Source organism: Mirounga leonina, unplaced genomic scaffold, assembly GCF_011800145.1.
Source record: "Mirounga leonina isolate KUSES-001 unplaced genomic scaffold, KU_Mleo_1.0 Mir_199, whole genome shotgun sequence".
NCBI lineage: Eukaryota > Metazoa > Chordata > Mammalia > Carnivora > Phocidae > Mirounga > Mirounga leonina.
In genome coordinates this window covers 2,562,443-2,580,144 of record NW_023270498.1, presented here as the reverse complement: position 1 = coordinate 2,580,144, position 17,702 = coordinate 2,562,443, and the positions used below count along the sequence as shown (strand labels likewise).

At 50.9% G+C, this 17,702-nt stretch overlaps 1 protein-coding gene across 1 annotated transcript in view; it reads right to left on the bottom strand.

The window, feature by feature from the left end:
* ABCA13 (ATP binding cassette subfamily A member 13) overlaps positions 1 to 17,702 on the bottom strand; it is a 372,949-nt gene that overhangs the window by 180,048 nt on the left and 175,199 nt on the right. The window contains exons 39-41 of the mRNA XM_035026542.1: positions 13,796 to 13,992; positions 10,485 to 10,642; positions 9,196 to 9,426 (exon numbers count right to left, since the gene is read on the bottom strand). Of these exons, the coding sequence (XP_034882433.1) occupies positions 9,196 to 9,426; positions 10,485 to 10,642; positions 13,796 to 13,992 (586 nt within the window). The remainder of the gene's footprint in view (positions 1 to 9,195; positions 9,427 to 10,484; positions 10,643 to 13,795; positions 13,993 to 17,702) is intronic.

Here is a 17,702-nt window from a genome sequence, read left to right as displayed (position 1 = left end):
ACGCGGCAGGGATGTCCACTATCACCACTGCTATTCAACATAGTATTGGAAGTCCTAGCCACAGCAATCAGACAACAAAAAGAAATCAAAGGCATCCAAATCGGCAAAGAAGAAGTCAAACTCTCACTCTTTGCAGATGATATGATACTTTATGTGGAAAACCCCAAAGATTCCACCCCAAAACTGCTAGAACTCATACAGGAATTCAGTAAAGTGGCAGGATATAAAATCAATGCACAGAAGTCAGTGGCATTCCTATACACCAACAACAAGACAGAAGAAAGAGAAATTAAGGAGTCGATCCCATTTACAATTGCACCCAAAACCATAAGATACCTAGGAATAAATCTAACCAAAGAGACAAAGGATCTGTACTCAGAAAACTATAAAATACTCATGAAAGAAATTGAGGAAGACACAAAGAAATGGAAAAATGTGCCATGCTCATGGATTGGAAGAACAAATATTGTGAAGATGTCAATGCTACCTAGAGCAATCTACACATTCAATGCAATCCCATCAAAATACCATCCACTTTTTTCAAAGAAATGGAACAAATAATCCTAAAATTTGTATGGAACCAGAAAAGACCCCGAATAGCCAGAGGAATGTTGAAAAAGAAAACCAAAGCCGGCGGCATCACAACTCCGGACTTCCAGCTCTATTACAAAGCTGTCATCATCAAGACAGCATGGTACTGGCACAAAAACAGACACATAGATCAATGAAACAGAATAGAGAGCCCAGAAATGGACCCTCAACTCTATGGTCAACTCATCTTTGACAAAGCAGGAAAGGATGTCCAATGGAACAAAGACAGTCTCTTCAACAAATGGTGTGGGAAAATTGGACAGCCACATGCAGAAGAATGAAACTGGACCATTTCCTTACACCACACACAAAAATAGACTCCAAATGGTTGAAAGACCTCAATGTGAGACAGGAGTCCATAAAAATCCTAGAGGAGAACACAGGCAGCAACCTCTTTGACCTCAGCCGAAGCAACTTCTTCCTAGAAACATCGCCAAAGGCAAGGGAAGCAAGGGCAAAAATGAACTATTGGGACTTCATCAAGATAAAAAGCTTTTGCAAAGCAAAAGAAACAGTCCACAAAACCAAAAGACAACCGACAGAATGGGAGAAGATATTTGCAAATGACATATCAGATAAAGGGCTAGTATCCAAAATCTATAAAGAACTCATCAAACTCAACACCCAAAGAACAAAGAATCCAATCAAGAAATGGGCAGAAGACATGAACAGACATTTTTCCAAAGAAGACATCCAAATGGCCAACAGACACATGAAAAAGTGCTCAACATCGCTCAGCATCAGGGATATCCAAATCAAAACCTCAATAAGGGGTGCCTGGGTGGCTCAGATGGTTAAGCCTCTGCCTTCGGCTCAGGGCATGATCCCAGGGTCCTGGGATCGAGCCCCGCATCGGGCTCCCTGCTCCGCGGGAAGCCTGCTTCTCCCCCTCCTTCCTGCTCGAGCTCTCTCTCACTATCTCTGTCTCTCTCAAATAAATAAATAAAATATTTAAAAAAAAAACAACCTCAATGAGATACCACCCCACACCAGTCAGAAAGGCTAAAATTAACAAGTCAGGAAATGACAGGTGTTGGCGGGGATGCAGAGAAAGGGGAACCCTCCTACACTGTTGGTGGGAATGCAAGCTGGTGCAGCCACTCTGGAAAACAGTATGGAGGTTCCTCAAAAAGTTGAAAATAGAGCTACCATATGATCCAGCAATTGCACTACTGGGTATTTACCCCAAAGATACAAATGTAGGGATCTGAAAGGGTACACGCACCCCGATGTTTATAGCAGCAATGTCCACAATAGCCAAACTGTGGAAAGAGCCAAGATGTCCATCGACAGATGAATGGATAAAGAAGATGTGGTATATATATACAATGGAATATTATGCAGCCATCAAAAGGAATGAGATCTTGCCATTTGCAACAACGTGGATGGAACTGGAGGGTATTATGCTGAGCGAAATAAGTCAAACAGAGAAAGACATGTATCATCTGACCTCACTGATATGAGGAATTCTTAATCTCAGGAAACAAACTGAGGGTTGCTGGAGTGGGGGGGGGGGGGGGGGGGATGGGGTGACTGGGTGATAGACACTGGGGAGGGTATGTGCTCTGGTACATGCTGTGAATTGTGCAAGACTGTTGAATCTCAGATCTGTACCTCTGAAACAAATAATGCAATATATGTTAAGAAAAAAAAAGAAGAAGAAGAAGCAGGTAGCGGGAGGGGAAGAATGAAGCGGGGGAAATCAGAGGGGTAGACGAACCATGAGAGACGAGGGACTCTGAAAAACAAACTGAGGGTTCTAGAGGGGAGGGGGTGGGAGGATGGGTTAGCCTGGTGATGGGTATTAAAGAGGGCATATTCTGCATGGAGCACTGGGTGTTATACGCAAACAATGAATCATGGAACACTACATCTAAAACTAATGATGTAATGTATGGTGATTAACGTAACAATAAAAATTAAAAAAAAAAAAGAAATCACCGTCCCCTTCCGTAGGATGCACGCATCTGAGCTCATGCACCCAAGGGACTGACATCCAGAACCTTCCTGATGGAGGCACAAAGGGAGCCCACCAAACAGAACATACCAGACTGGATGGGAGGAAACGGCCCGTCTCTCCTCTCTAGATTACTAAAAACGTCACAATTATTAAAAATGTACTGCAATGTTTATAATTGGGGAGGCTTTGTGGGGAGTGGGCAGGAGATACATGGGAAATCTTTGTACCTTCTGCTCCATATTGCTGTGAACCTAAAACTGCTCTAAAAAGTAGTCTATGAAAAATATATATATACCACTAAAACTCTAAAATTCACTCCATTTACATGACATCAAAAGATTCTGTCTTGGCTTCAGAGCTTGTGGGGAGCGGAGAGCTAGCTACAAATGTACTTCCTGTGCACAGCCGGGGGCCACGTGGGGAGGGCTCCAGCTCTCTCTGCTCCCCCAACCATACCGAGGAAACACTGCTCCGTGCCCTGGGACACACATGGTGCTCCCTGATCAGGTTTTTACATCTCAGCCTCACTGGCTTGGGAGCCCCTTTGGGGACCCTGAATCACAAGGAAATTTACTGTGGTTTAAAATGAAACCTGCAAAAATAAATAAATAAAATAAATAAAAATAAAATGAAACCTGCACTCTCGCAGCAGAGGTGGGGGTGTCCCCGGCAGGCCCTGTGCACCTGCTGCAGAGTCATCGGGGAGCGCACAGGGGAACAAAGGGGGAGCCCACGCGATGTGCTCACAGCCCTGCTCACTGCAGATCGATAACAGACACAACAAGAAAGTCGATACTTGCCCGGCGTAAAAAGACAAAATTGGCTGAGATAGATATTCTATGGACTCCATCAAACAAAAGAAAGTTTTTAAATGGCTTAATCTTCTTCCAATTTAAGATACCTTTCTCAAAGAAGTCCAAATATACTATAATATTATACTTTGTTAAATCTGTATTTCAGATCTTTGTCTACGGTGGCCCTTAAGATGGATAACTTCTTTTTGAGCATCTGCACGTGCACAAGAGAAAAGAAACCTACGTGAGCTCTAAGCAATCAATATCTGTTTAGCACCTATTATGCACAAAGCATGTACTAAATGTAGCAGGTGGGAAGGACTGCAAGAAATCGGAGAAGCACAGATGAAATCTCCCAAGTAAGTGAGCAGCTGACTCTTTGCTTCTTGTTGGACTTGTTTTGGGGTGATTAGCACCAAGGACGAGAGATGGCGGAGTCTGGGGAAAAGAGAACAAGGAGGTTGCAGAAAAGCAAGTTGAATGAAGGAATTACTCCCTGAAGAAGGCGGTGAGAACAGAATCCCTCCATATCTTGTTGGTGCTGATGGTCCCACGACCCCGTGCCTTTGCTAAGATTTACTGAGTGGATTTGACTATGCAACTTCATCAATAAAGAATAAAGAATTTTTTTTAAAAAAGGGGGCAAAGAGGAGGATGATTAAGAAAGTTCCAAAAGATGCATCAATGGGTATAAGTAAGAATATTTTGGCGAAGGAAGGTAAATACAAATCAGAAATAGGGATATTTAAGGAATTAGCATCAGAAGAATTTTCAGGGGGCGCCTGACCGGTTCCACAGGTAGAGATTGTAACTCCTGATCTCGAGGTTGTGAGTTCGAGCCCCACGCTGGGTGTAGAGAATACTTAAAAATAAAATCTTTAAAAAAAAGAATTTTCAGGGGCACCTGGGTGGCTCCGTTGGTTAAGCGGCTGCCTTCCGTTCAGGTCATGATCCCAGGGTCCTGGGACCCAGTCCCGCATCAGGCTCCCTGCTTGGCCGGGAGTCTGCTTCTCCCTCTGCCCCTCCCCTCCAGTCATGCACTCACCCTCTCTCTCTCTCTCTCTGGCAAAAATAAATAAATAAAATCTTAACAACAACAACAAAAAAGAATTTTCAGAAGTTATGCCACGATAAAACATTGCCATAACATTAAAAATAGAGAAGGACTAAAATACAGAAATGCTTAATTTCTGAATACACCAATGCATGTGTATTCTGGATTAAAATAGCAGTGTTTGAGTGATACTGAGAAGTCCTCCCGTTTGCGTGATTTCTTGCTGTTTGTAATCTGTTCTCAGAATTATCGAGCTATCGGACCCAAACAGACACTGTGTGAGAAAGTTAGGGAAGAAATTTCTATGTCATCCATGAGAAGAGTGGCGTTCCAGCCCAAGTGACTCGTCCAGCTTCGCCCTGACCGTAGTGGCCAGATTCAACCCACCCACACCCGGGCTGCTCCCCCCCTCACCCCGGCAGCCCCGACTGCACTCAGCAGGAGTGACCTGATGCCGGAAGCTGTTTACAACAGAAATCAGGTAGCCATTAGAGTAACGGTTATGGGAAAATCGACACGGCTTAAGATCAGTGTCATTAGTTGGGTACTCCTCTTAAACAGTGGCATATGCAGAGACATTTTGAATCAGACTTAAGATCCTGAGCATGGCAGCGCAGCATATTGCTCTAACAGGCCCCTCTCTCCAGGGAGGAGGGGGGCCCCCAGGGCAGGGAGTCCTGCACAGGCTGTCACTGAGTCGGGGTGAGGGAAGGAGGGGCCCCACTCAAAGCCAGCTCCCAGCCCCAGAGCTGTCCACAGGCACGGAGTCCCCAGGGGAGTCCTCCATCCGGGAAGGTGGCAGGAGCCCAGGACTCAGGAACACCACCCAGCACCACCCAGCCCCGGGGACCCTTCCAGGGGCAGCTCCTGGACATTTCATGGGCACCCATCAAAGTGAGGCACCTCAGGCTGCACCAGGAGCCCCTTCCATCAGCCTCACCTTGTGGCTCTTGGTGGCTCCCGGGGACACACTCGGCCAATGGCCTGGAGTCAGGATCCCAGCCCAGGGGCTCTGCATCTGGGCGCCAGGACCCCTGGATTCAGCCAGAATCTCTGAGGGCTGCCCCACGGGGTGGTCATCACCACCCCGAGTGTAGCAACTTCAAAGACCTCAGTTTCTGCTTCCACTAAACCCTGTCAGAAGTTAAGAATTCCTAGTGTTGAAGGCATGGATGGCTTCCGGTGTCCTGCATCAGCCAGTCTTGCCATCGACAGTGACAGAGGCCGCCCCACTGGCCTCTCAGGTTCAGCAATGGCAGCTTTCTATGGCCCCTCTAAGTCAATGTTCCATTGATTTGTCTAGCTTTTACTAAAATAATGCCTATAAAAGAGACGAGTGGCTTAAAAAAGATTCTGACAGATAAAAGGAGCAATACAAGCATACAAAAGTGAGTAGAAGGCAGGGCTGACACTTTTCCTGGCCCAGAAGTTTCTTTGATTTAATCCAAGGCTGTGGTTGGAAATCCAACCAGACCTGATTATTTGACAGAAAGGAAAGAGGGGGGGGAGGGGGAGGGAGAGAGGGAAGGAGAGAGGGAGGGGAGGAGAGAGAGGAAGGGGTGAGGGTAAAAGGGAAGAGGGGTGAGAGGAGGGAAGAAGGGGAGAAAGGGAGGGGTGAGAGGAAGAGGGAGGGGTGAGGGAGAGGGGAGAGGGAGGGCTGAAGGGAGGGAGGGAGGGGTGGATGGAGGAGGGAAGAAGGGAAGGAGGAAGGAGGGAGGGAAAGAAATATTAAGAAGAATATGTAGGTATCTCATATACCTCATAGTTATTAATAAGCCCCTCCATAAGCATACGTTTTTCCCTGAATTATTGATTGCATAACGGTTAACAAAGCATTTAAACGCTAAGCATCCACACGGAACACAAAGACCCCTCGCTATTTTTGACTATGATGCTTAAATTCATACACTAGTTAAGCCAAGCCCTCCACAAAATTTCACTCTACCTAATGACAACTACCGCAGGGACTCCTCGACTTTCCTACTTTATTAGCCACAGATAAGATGCCACATCCATGAGGTGGACACTCGTTCTTCCTGCCACACGTGTGTACCTGTGAGTGAGAAAGCGTACAAATGCTGAAGGCGAATGCTCGTTATTTTATTGATAAGTGTGTTTGGTCCAAAAGGTGCTCCCTACTCCCTCAGGCAGCTCTACCCTCTTCTTGGGGTAGCAAACCACATGGGCCATGAACACGCTCAGTCTACACAAGCAACGTGTGGACCCGGGAACGATTACAGACACAGACAGATGTTGCCATGCAGCAAGTCCGGGCTTCCCCAGCAACACCCTCACCTCACAATGCAAAGGAAATTATTTTCGATAAATCTTCTGATGCCTTTCTTTCCTATTTTACTAAGAAAATAAAAGCAATTAGAAAAGACCAAAAAAAAAAACTATTTCCTTTTTCCTTTTCGAGTGACCCGAACTGGCAGCATAACTCTCAAGGGCAGCGTGCCTCTGTCTGCAGGGAAACAGTGATTCCCAAGTCCCCAACCGTCTCAGTCGCTGGCTTGCTGGCATAGTAGCCATCTTGTCATCCAGGGTTCGGAAGACGGTGACCATGGGCTGTGGCATAGCCCCATCTGAGCCAGTGATTACTGAGCTGCCGGCGCTTGGCACGCGTGTCCACGGGGAACGCCAGACATGCCCTGCCTCACGCCATCGAGGGACAGGGGCTTGGGAAACTCCCCAGTCTCCTGCTCTTCCACGGGGGCCCTGGTGTCTGCCCAAAATCCTGCAGAAGATGCAACTTAGCTTCACCGTCACTCCAAAGCCATGACGACGATTTCACACTGGGTTTCCGAGGGCAGGAAGAATCTTTACCATATTTGACTGTCTTATTGCAGGCATTATTGTGTATTATGTATTATAGACAATTCTTGGAATAACCAAGTAAACTGCTCTAATGGTCCCATTTCAAAGATCAAAACCCCAAGGCTCTCACAAATTGAGTGATTTATCCAAGGCCCTGGGCATTGGAAGGGAGACGGATTTGGATTAGAACCGGCTGGGGCAGAGCGCATGCCTTTTCCACTACGATGTTCTCTTCCCGGAAGCTGGACATATCTTTGGAAGCATCCTGCTCACAGTTTCATTCAGAAATTTTTTTTTTTTTAAAGATTTTATTTCTTTGAGAGAGAGACACAGTGAGAGAGGGAACACAAGCAGGGGGAGTGGGAGAGGGAGAAGCAGGCTTCCCACTGAGCAGGGAGCCCGACGCGGGGCTCGATCCCAGGACCCTGGGATCATGACCTGAGCCGAAGGCAGACGCTTAACGACTGAGCCACCCAGGCGCCCCCAGAAAGTATTTATTAAGCACCGACTGGTGCAGGGCATTGTGCGGGGAGCCCCGGGGTGCCAGTGAGCCAAACAGACTGGCACAGATAGCACCACCCGCAAAGTCTTGGGCACGTTTGGGGACCCTGCCTCGTTGGCAGCAACCTCCATCCCAGGGCAGCACTGTTGCTGATGAGCTGTGTGATTTGGGATAAAGAGACCAGCCTCTCTGAGCCTCACCCTTAATACAGGAAAAATAACAAGGGACAGTGTTTGGGTTTAAACAGTTAAAAATGGTAAATCTTGTTACGTTTTACCACCTTTCATGACCATTTTATTCCAAACAAAAGCTGCCATGGGCACTGTCTACTTGGAATGATGCTGATTCACACACATGAGGCTGTTTGTTCTCTCACGAGGCTAACCCAGTGATGTGACTCCAGCCCCCGAATCCGTTCCACATACAGCCCAAAGTTCAGACTCTGGCGTTCTAGAAGTTGTGTATTTTCATTCTCATGTTATATAACGTTTCTAATATTGTTTCATACTCTGTGCCAACTACTAATCACAAAGCTTATCGGCCCCTGTAACTATTCTGGACTCAAAAGGAGACAGGGTCCAAGATCCCTCCCAGATTTTTAAATTTTAGTTTGCATCGCTGGATTTTTATGTTTTGTTTTGAGAGACAGAAAGAGTTCGGGTGAGGGGGACAGAGAGAGAGAGAGAGTCATAAGCAGGCTCCACGCCCAGCACAGAGCCCGACTCGGGGGTCGATCTCACAACCCTGAGATCATGACCTGAGCCGAAATCAAGAGTCAGACGCTCAACTGACTGAGCCACCCAGGTGCCCCAGCATCACTGGATTTTTATTCTAAATCTACAGCACTTTCTGTAATAATAACAACATAAACTTAGAACTCAACTCGGGCTCGGCCAACCTCGAGGCCCCCAGACAAGGTTTGCCTTTGGTTCAGTTACACCCGTGGCCACCTCCTCCCAGAGGAAATGCCTGGCCCTGCCTCCCACTGGCCACACACTGCCGAGAAACCACACGGAGAGGTGGGTGTCACCCAGCTTAGTCCCAAGGGACAGGAAAGCGGAACTGGGGGGCGGTGGGGGACCCCCAGAGAGCCAGCAGAGCTCATGAGCTTGACCTTCTGCACACCTCCTCCTCCGGCCGAAGTGGGGCCATGGGCACCTGGGCAGAAGCAGGTTCACGGAGGAAGGCAAGGGCGCCTCCAGGTGAGGAGACACAGCCAGCCAACCCCCAACTAACAAGTGTTTGGACACCTAATGACTCCTGAAGACATCAAAGTTCTCAAATCCAAAAATGTGCATTTCCCCATGCTAGGGAGGCACGGGGAGTGCAACACTCCATATTGGCTGACACGGTGTCCGGCACCGATCAGAACCTGGAAGTGGTAAAAATGGCCCGTGTTCTCCGTCACGTGCCCTCCCCACTGCCTTGCCCACACCCGCAGCAATAAATGAAAGCGTGCTTGAGTCACCGTCCGTACCTCCTCCAGCGTGGTGTCTGAAATCCCGAAGCCCGTCACGTGCAGACTGTGAAGGTTCTGTTCCAGGGCCTGGAAGAGCCCTTTGAAGCAGGTCCTGTCCGCACCCTGGGGAACACCATAGACCAGCTCCCGGCCACTGCTGTCTTTGAGGAAAGCTTGCGGGATGTAGGACTGTATCAGAGACGTGGCTCGGGCAATGTCCTTCGGGTCATCGGCCTCCAGAACAGAAGGCTATCCCAAAAAGGAAGTGAGGAACCTTAGTCCCAAAACACCAAATTTCCGTCATCCGATTTCACATTCGAAATGCCAGTTCAAAGCAGCGAAAGGGAGACGTACCATTTAAGCCACAGGCATTTCAAGGATACAGTGACCGTCTCCGATGGAGGTGAGCCTCCCACGCCCGCCTTGGTCTCGGTTCCAGGCACGTCAGGCAGGCCTGGGGAGGGCTGCCCTCACATTCACCCCCTGCTCCTGGGGAGAACCCCTCTGGACTACAGGACAAGGGGCTGGGTCTTCTTAAAGGGGAGACAAGGATTCCCCCCCTCACCCCGCGCACAGAAGAAAGGAGCCACCTCAGGACGGTGAGATCCTCACCCCAAGTCAGAGAGGAAGCTCGACTCACAGCCCACACCCCCTGGACCCCAACCCCAGAGCCACCTCTGCCCACCCCCGGCTGACGGGACCTCTGACGTGTACTTTTACCCCACGCGTCCCTTGCTTCATTCGCCTAAAGCTTTATGCTCCTAGATGGACCCTCGCTGTCAGAAAAATACTTCTGGAGCATCTGGGCCATGGGGCTACCTGGCCAGACACGGGACGTGCTGTTACCTGTCAGGGGCTTCTGACCCCCGTCTGGTTCCGCTCAGTCAAAACGCACCATGGTCCCAGGGGCTCACTGCCTTGCTCAGCCCTGGGGGATTTATTCTGCATCCGAGCCCCTGCACCCAGAGGCTTCGATGCAGTTACCGACTCCCTTTCCAGCCCACCCATCACACCGTCAGCCCCTTGTCTGGGGCCACCAGTAACTGGGCCTGCAGCTCAGCCTCCCCCATCCCTAACCACCGGGAACCCCGTGGCCGGCCCCCAGCCTCGCCGGCCCCTGAGCCCATTGCACAGACACCATGGTCACCATATTCTGTTTCCTTCTTGCTTGGGTTCACCCCTTCCCACACCTGCCCCGAGCCCCCAAGGGCCTTGTGCCGACACCAGGCCTCGTTTGGGATTCCAGCAGCGTCACGGACCAGACTGGACGCAGAATCAGTATTTGCTGGTTTGCTCCAGCTTCCTACCTGTTTGGTGAGCGTCAGGCTGAGCCCCTGGCCGTAGGCCTCGGTCAGGCAGAAGGGGGGCCCACAGCAGCGCAGCCGGCCCTGCTGCAAGAAGGCCACGTGGTCGCTGAGTGCTTCCGCCTCGTCCAGGTGGTGGGTTGTGAAGATGACCGTCCGGCCTGCGTCCCGAAAGGGTGGTGTCAGAGTCAGCACACGATCGGGGGCGGAGGGGGGTTGACGATTTAAAGACCATCGCCAATTTTTACATCGGAAAAAACTGAGACGTGCGAAAACGACTTAGCCGCAGATTGGAGGGGATGCTTCTTCCTCTGCAGGTGCCCTTGGGTTTTGATGCTGTTTCTACAAATCCTCCATCCCCTGGTGAGTCACAGGGGCCACTGACATGCACAGAGGGTGACACAGAGGGGCAGAAACACCAAGTGCCCATGTGTGGCCACCCCAGCTGTAAGACCCAGAGGCACACCCCTGCAAGGCCGTGGAGGAGAAATTTTAAAAAAACAAAAAAGGCTGGGAGGGCATCTCTGTCTCTCCTCTGATACTCAAGCCCCTTCACGGGTCTTCAGAGAATAATCTCAGGGTCACTTAAGAAGAAGCCTATATTTATCCCATGGAAGCGACCACTGCATTTGATTAAGGCGGGGCGAGTGGCCACGGTCTGCACTGATTTCCCCCAGGGTCAGGGATGATGTGACCATCACACATGATAGGAGAGGAGAAGCCATCCTGACCACAGACAGCAGGTTTGGGAGATGGGCAGGGGGCCGTCCGCGAGCAGGTGGGCACGAGAGCCAGGGGCCGCCCCAGGAACAGACCTCACGGAGCCCAGGGGCCACCTTGTGCAGGAATAATTGTTGTTTTTTGTTTTTAAATTTCTATTCATTTATTTGACAGAGAGAAAGCGAGAGAGCACAAGCAGAGTAGGGACAGAGGCAGAGGGAGAAGCAGACTCCCCGCTGAGCAGGGAGCCCGATGCGGGACTCGATCCCAGGACCCTGGGATCATGACCTGAGCTGAAGGCAGATGCTCAACCCACTGAGCCACCTAAGCGCCCCTCTTGTCTATTTTAATAACAGTAACAATACACTCTCATTGACTGAACACCGACCTACCAGATACTGAGCCATACACTTTGGTATACAGTACATCTCCTTCTCCCGAAATCCTACAAGCCAGAACATGGGACACCCAAGGAATATGATCATTTCTCCAGGGTCATGCAGGCATGGACAGCAGGAGCGTGAGTAGAATTCGGGAGTTATGCACTGATTTGTTCCGGCACCTTTTCCTTCCTTCCTTCTCCCAAGGGAGCCCTGGCCCAATCAAGTGCTCAGCGCCCAGCTCAGCACGTCGCAGGAGGGAGGGAACACACGGATCAAATCCCAGGTGGACTGAGCCCCATGAGCACCGGCTGTGCCCACAGGGACCCCTCCTTCCACTCAGCAGGCAAAGATTTTATCCAGTCCTCAGATCTGTATCACAAATACCTGCAGGTCAGGGGCTCTTTCCAGAAACAGTCGTACATCCTGGTTCTTGAGAATCTACTTTCCTTGTGGTTCTGCCTATATCACCTGCTGACATCTGACCGACTAGCCCTGCAAACGCCAAAATCACTGCTCACCGACCAAGGACGGTGAGAAATAAGGAAGTTATAACAACAGAATTTGAAGAGAGCTGTCTGTCTCTGAGATTTTTATCGCATCGGGTTTGCTGTTGAAAGATACTATTATGCTCGCGACTCAGTGTTCTGACGGCCGAGTCCTGGAAGATTCCATCTCTGATTTCTAAAATCAACGAGAGTAGCAGGCTTGGCATCTAATGTGTACCGAGACCGCAAGCTCAGAGACGATGGAAGCCATGGGCTGGTCTGCTTCTCGTCTATCTTCTTCATCAGCCCCTGCTCGGGGCGGCAGAGAAATTACTCAGTGCAAGGTAAATTAGCTTTATCTCTGTTTCCTCTATCCCTCCAGTGGGGCTCAGAGTCTCACGCACAGAAGGTTCAGGGGTCCCCATTCTGCTACTTCTCTCCCCTGTGGGCACGTAGGCAAGAGGAGACGGGAGGGCTCTGTGATCTCACGGCAATGGGCAAGGGTCAGGATCTCTGGCACTGTGGTCAGCGTCCTGTGATCTTGGGGTAATGACCTTCAGAGATTAGGCGGGGCCCTGAAAGGGTCAGGTCAGAGCACAGAGCACCCCTGTTCCCTGGGCCTCAGTTGGCCCCCGGCCCCGAGCCTCTGCCCTGGCTTCCCTGGCAGACCCTCTCTCCCCCTCGGTGCCGAAGCCCAGGGCCCGTGAACGTGCGGGACACCAACTCTGGGCGCCTGCCTGGGCCCCAGCACCCTGCTTGGCCTCAGGGACCGTGGCGAGGCTGTAGGAGGGCACATGAAGCCATGCCACGGATACATCCTCGCTTTGCTGGTTAACTGTCCCTCCTCCCCAGGCCGACGCCCAGAAAGGAACAGCAGGTCATGACGGCTCGCTCCGTGTTCCCCCCCACCACCTGCTCTGTAGAAGTTAAGAGAGAAAAGCAAAGCAGTGTTTCTGGAGAATTGGTGGTGACCCTGCCTTTTACTCTCCTGCACCTCAGCAGCACCCAGCGAGGTGTCCCTACAGCCGCCTCCTTCCCAATTAGGGTGTTTCTACGTGAAATACGTACCAATGCTTCTTAGCTGTCAGGATCAGAGAGTCACAGGTGGGGGTCAGCAATTACCCACCCAAAGCCGAAACTGGAGACACGGGACAAAACGGCTGAAACAGGGAAGGCCTAGCCCAGCGCCCCCGGCCGCCCATGGCTTGGTGAGCTTCCTCTGGAGCCGAGAGCCCTCCCCACGCCCATCTCTCCGTGCCCTGCTTCCCTCACTGAAGGAGAGGAGGCTCGTTCCACATGCCAGCTAGGACACCTGTTCTAACAACCCGGGATTCTGGGACGGCACCCAATTTGGATGAATACGACTTCAGTTGAAATCCTGTCTACCATGCTTTGGTCCCAGTCTGTTTGGGAGATCAGACACAAAGTAAGCCCATCCCAGCCAAACAGAGACGTTACAGACGTCATAGAACAGCACGGAGGCTGCTTGAGATTCTCTCTCCCTCTTCTCCTCCCCCTGCTTGAGCTCATGCTCTCTCTCTCTCTCCGAAATAAATAAATAAAAATCTTCAAAAAAAATTTAAAAATAACAGATAGATCTCCATACACTCTCGTGACAATTCCATTTTCTCCCATAAAAGGCAACGTGTCCTTACGGGGATATAACCTGGCTCCTTCCACCGTATCGCTGGGGGACACAGCAGAAGGATGCCCTGTTCCTTCCTACCTTCGCGGTACTTGAGGAGAATGTCCCAGATGCCACGGCGCGAGCAAGGGTCCACCCCGCTGGTGGGCTCGTCCAGAACCACGGTCCTCGCTGTGCCGATGAAGGCAATACCAACGGACAGTTTCCTCTTCATGCCTCCGGACAGGACGCGGGTCTGTTTGTGCTGATGCTGTGTTAACTCCACATCCTCGAGAGTTCTGGAAGAAGAACAAAGCCCTCACTCTTGCCCCTGAAACGCCTTAAAGCTCTGCTGCGGATTTCAGTCCATCAGTAAGGACCGGTAACAGCCAAGAACTTGGTGAACCACTGATATATGGAGGAGGCCTAGAAGCCACTCACGCTCCAGAGTCCTGACATGGCAGCCCTGGCCTTCTTGAGGTTCAGGTGGAATCTTGCCAACGGGCCCCGTGTGAGGCCCGGGCAGCAGGATCCACCGAAGACTGTTTTCTCAGTGGATCCTGGAGGACTATTTTCTCAAGGGCCCTACATTTCTTCAGGACGCTGGGAACATGTGGGATGGCTGGGGGGCCAGTGGTGTCGGAGGGAGCAAGGCAGAGACCCAGCTCCACGACACACCGAGGGATGGTCTGCAGAAGCCCCGTGGGTCCGGCCCACGTGCACTACCTTCCTATCCACCCACCTTCCTGACAGAGAAGTTCCTGGGAAACGCCACCAGCAAAGCACAAATTGTCAGCTGCCATTCTTGTGAAAGTCGGTCCCCTGCTCCCTTCCAGGGAGCTTTCCGTGCGAGAGCCCTGGGTCTCAGACACCCCGTGCAAGGAAAGCCCCCCCACCCAGGCCTCACCTCCTTCTGTGGGCCTACTCTTTTCTCACAAATAAGCATCCCACTCCCTGCCATGGCGCCCTGTTAACTCTGCAGATACTCATCCCTGTTTTCCCCTTCCAACATCGTACTCATTGTTCAAGACCCCCGTCAGCGGCGCCTTCCCCAAGCCTTGCCCTGAGCGCTTAGACCAAAGTGGATTCCCTCCCCTCTGAGCTGTGGGCATGCTTCTAACTCCCGGATCGCCAACGACCAGTCAGACAGGAGGCTGGACGGGAGACGAATCATAAGGGTTCCACACAGTTGAGCGTCAAGAACCGTCTGGTCCCAGAAAGTTCCAGAACCCTAGGTGAAGACTTGGGCGAAATCCCAAGGACTTCCTTGCTGGATCCCTAAATAAATATGTCCTGTCTGTGTACCTCTGAAACAAATAATGCAATATATGTTAAGAAAAAAAAAAAAGAAGAAGGTAGCGGGAGGGGAAGAATGAAGTGGGGGAAATCAGAGGGGTAGACGAACCATGAGAGACGATGGACTCTGAAAAACAAACAGGGCTCTGGAGGGGAGGGGGGTGGGAGGATGGGTTAGCCTGGTGGTGGGTATTGAGGAGGGCACATTCTGCATGGAGCACTGGGTGTTGTGCACAAACAATGAATCATGGAACACTTCATCTAAAACTAATGATGTAATGTATGGGGATTAACATAAGAATAAAAAAAATAAAAAATAAATATGTCCTGTCTGTTTCATTATTCATATACTTTCCATCCTGGCCCAGATTGAGCTCACGTAACTTCCCGGGGCCTGACCCGTCTTGTGTTTGGGGCAAGTGTGACTCAGCGTTTTCCACTGGGTGAACTGTCAACCGAAATTTATACCAGTCACTCAGGCCCCTGCTCTTCAGGTGCTCCCATTGTTGACCGCACCCCAGCTGGGAGGAGGGGACAAATGGTTTGTTTTCAGTAGACAACTGTCTAGACGCTCCGTTCCCACACAGACGTGGCCACCCCCCACCCCCCCCAGGTGATTCCACTATTAGCAGAGGCTCGGCTGACTCTTAAAGCCAACTCACCCCCCTAACCAGAGACCAGTTGGCTGAGAAAACAGATAGAAAAATCAAGGCAGTAAAACCCCTCCACTCTGTTTCTCGAGGCCTGAACCCGATCCCACCCACTCACTGCCAGTGAGTGGCACCCCGGACCTTGTCATGTCCAGTGACCACCCTCCAGAGGTCGATGCGAGCTAATCCTGGCCCCCCGCATCACTCAACCCCGCCACCCTCAGCTGCCCACTGTCCCCCGCTCACGCCAGGCCTGCCCTCCCTTCCTCTGCGAGCATGACATCCCCAACACCTGCCTCCCCATCACGCTCCTAACATTGCTCTGATTTCAGGCTGCTCACCAATGACCTCTGTGTCCTAAATCCACAAGTCGTTCCTCAGTCTTCATCGCACTTGACCCTGAACAGCATCTGATGAGTCTGACCGTCCCTCCTCCTTCATGGACCTGTCTTCTCCTTCCCCACTGGTCTCTCCTCGCCCCCTGGCTGGTCACGCTCACCCCTACATTGTCTTCACGTCAAAGTGCCCAGAGCTCAACCCTCTGTCCTCCTTTGTCTACCTGCACGCAGGACCTCAATGACCTATCACCGTCAAATGCCTGGAGTCCCCCGGCGCACCCCAGAACTCCAAAACCAATGTAACCACCTAATGACATCTCCCCGACTGAAGGCCTGATAAAGTTCCTCTTTGGACTTCTCTTATCTCCTCTAGGCCAAATTAAGGGCAAAACAGTAATGACCTGCCAACCTGACAGACACTCCCTCTAAAGATTCTACTGGGGATCCCACCTCCCCTGGAACACATATTAACAAACCCACGAAATCGAGTGCTGCTCCTGGACCCAATTCAGAGTGTGGTGGCTCTAAATCCCTTGCTTTCAGTTTTCCCTCCCTTTAATTGAGAAGTGCTATCCTAAAACATGATCTCACTCTGATTGCTTTTGTGCAAATTCGCTTCGTTGCTAGGTAACACGCAGCAAATTGGTAACTATTAAGGTTGCCCACATCCAAAAAAAAAAAAAAGATGAAGCCCAGATAGCATTGTTAGGAACCTGATTTAAGCTCAATCACAGAGGTTGCTGGGACCCAGAGTAGATGCATTTTTTAAGCTAAAATAGCTGGTAACCTGGGAAGATTTTTTAAACTGCCAGGTTGTAAGGACCTGATGTGCCATTCCTCAAGAAGCGTCTGCTCCAATTCAAAACAGACTCGCATCAAAGCAAATGCTTTCCCCGCACGTCCGCATCCCCACTGAAATGAGCATGGTTATTACCACGACTGGCCATGCCTGAGGACACGGTGAGAGGCGAACCAGCCCCCCTGCAGAAGACAATGTCCCGCATGCCCACGTAATATGCCAACCACATAAACTTGGACAGAGGAGAGAAGAAAGAAACCACCGTGAGACTAAAAGCACGGGGCACCATCCGTAGTTTTATGGGCTCGTGTCCCCTGAGGCTTGTCCCACCAGTTCAGACTCCGCTCACCCCCAGAGCTGTAACATGACCGTCAGAATATGAGCGTGTCCCCAGAGAGATGGGATCTGTCCAAACCACCTGCTGCACGGCTGGTCTCCCTCCAGGTGCAGGGAGGCAGAGCTGTGGGGTGGGCATGAGCTTCTGGAGAAGCAATAGGTCATTCTCCAACACGTTCAAGGCAACCACAGCGTGGATGTTCCCTGCTGCTTGGCTTTCAGATCCGGAGCCCCGAGCCATTCCTGCCTCTTCCCTATTCTGCATGTACGGTCTTGCTGTGTTTTATTTCTTACTACCAACAAGACAAGGTCTGCCATACTGGCTCATGTTGGCTGTCTGGGATCCCGTGTGTGCAACTAGACCCATCTTAGCCTGAAGATGGACTTGTTCAGACAAGATCCCTTCAGGAATGATGGTCCAGATGTGGGCTCCGTGGTGAGCTGGGGCTCCTCCAGTCCAGACCCTCCCATATGCTCTTGGGGTGCTGGCCTGCCCATGCACCCATCTACCTGGTGCCCACCCACCTGCCCCCCCACATACCAACCTACCTGTGCACCTGCCTGCCTGATCACTTTGTGCCCACCCACCT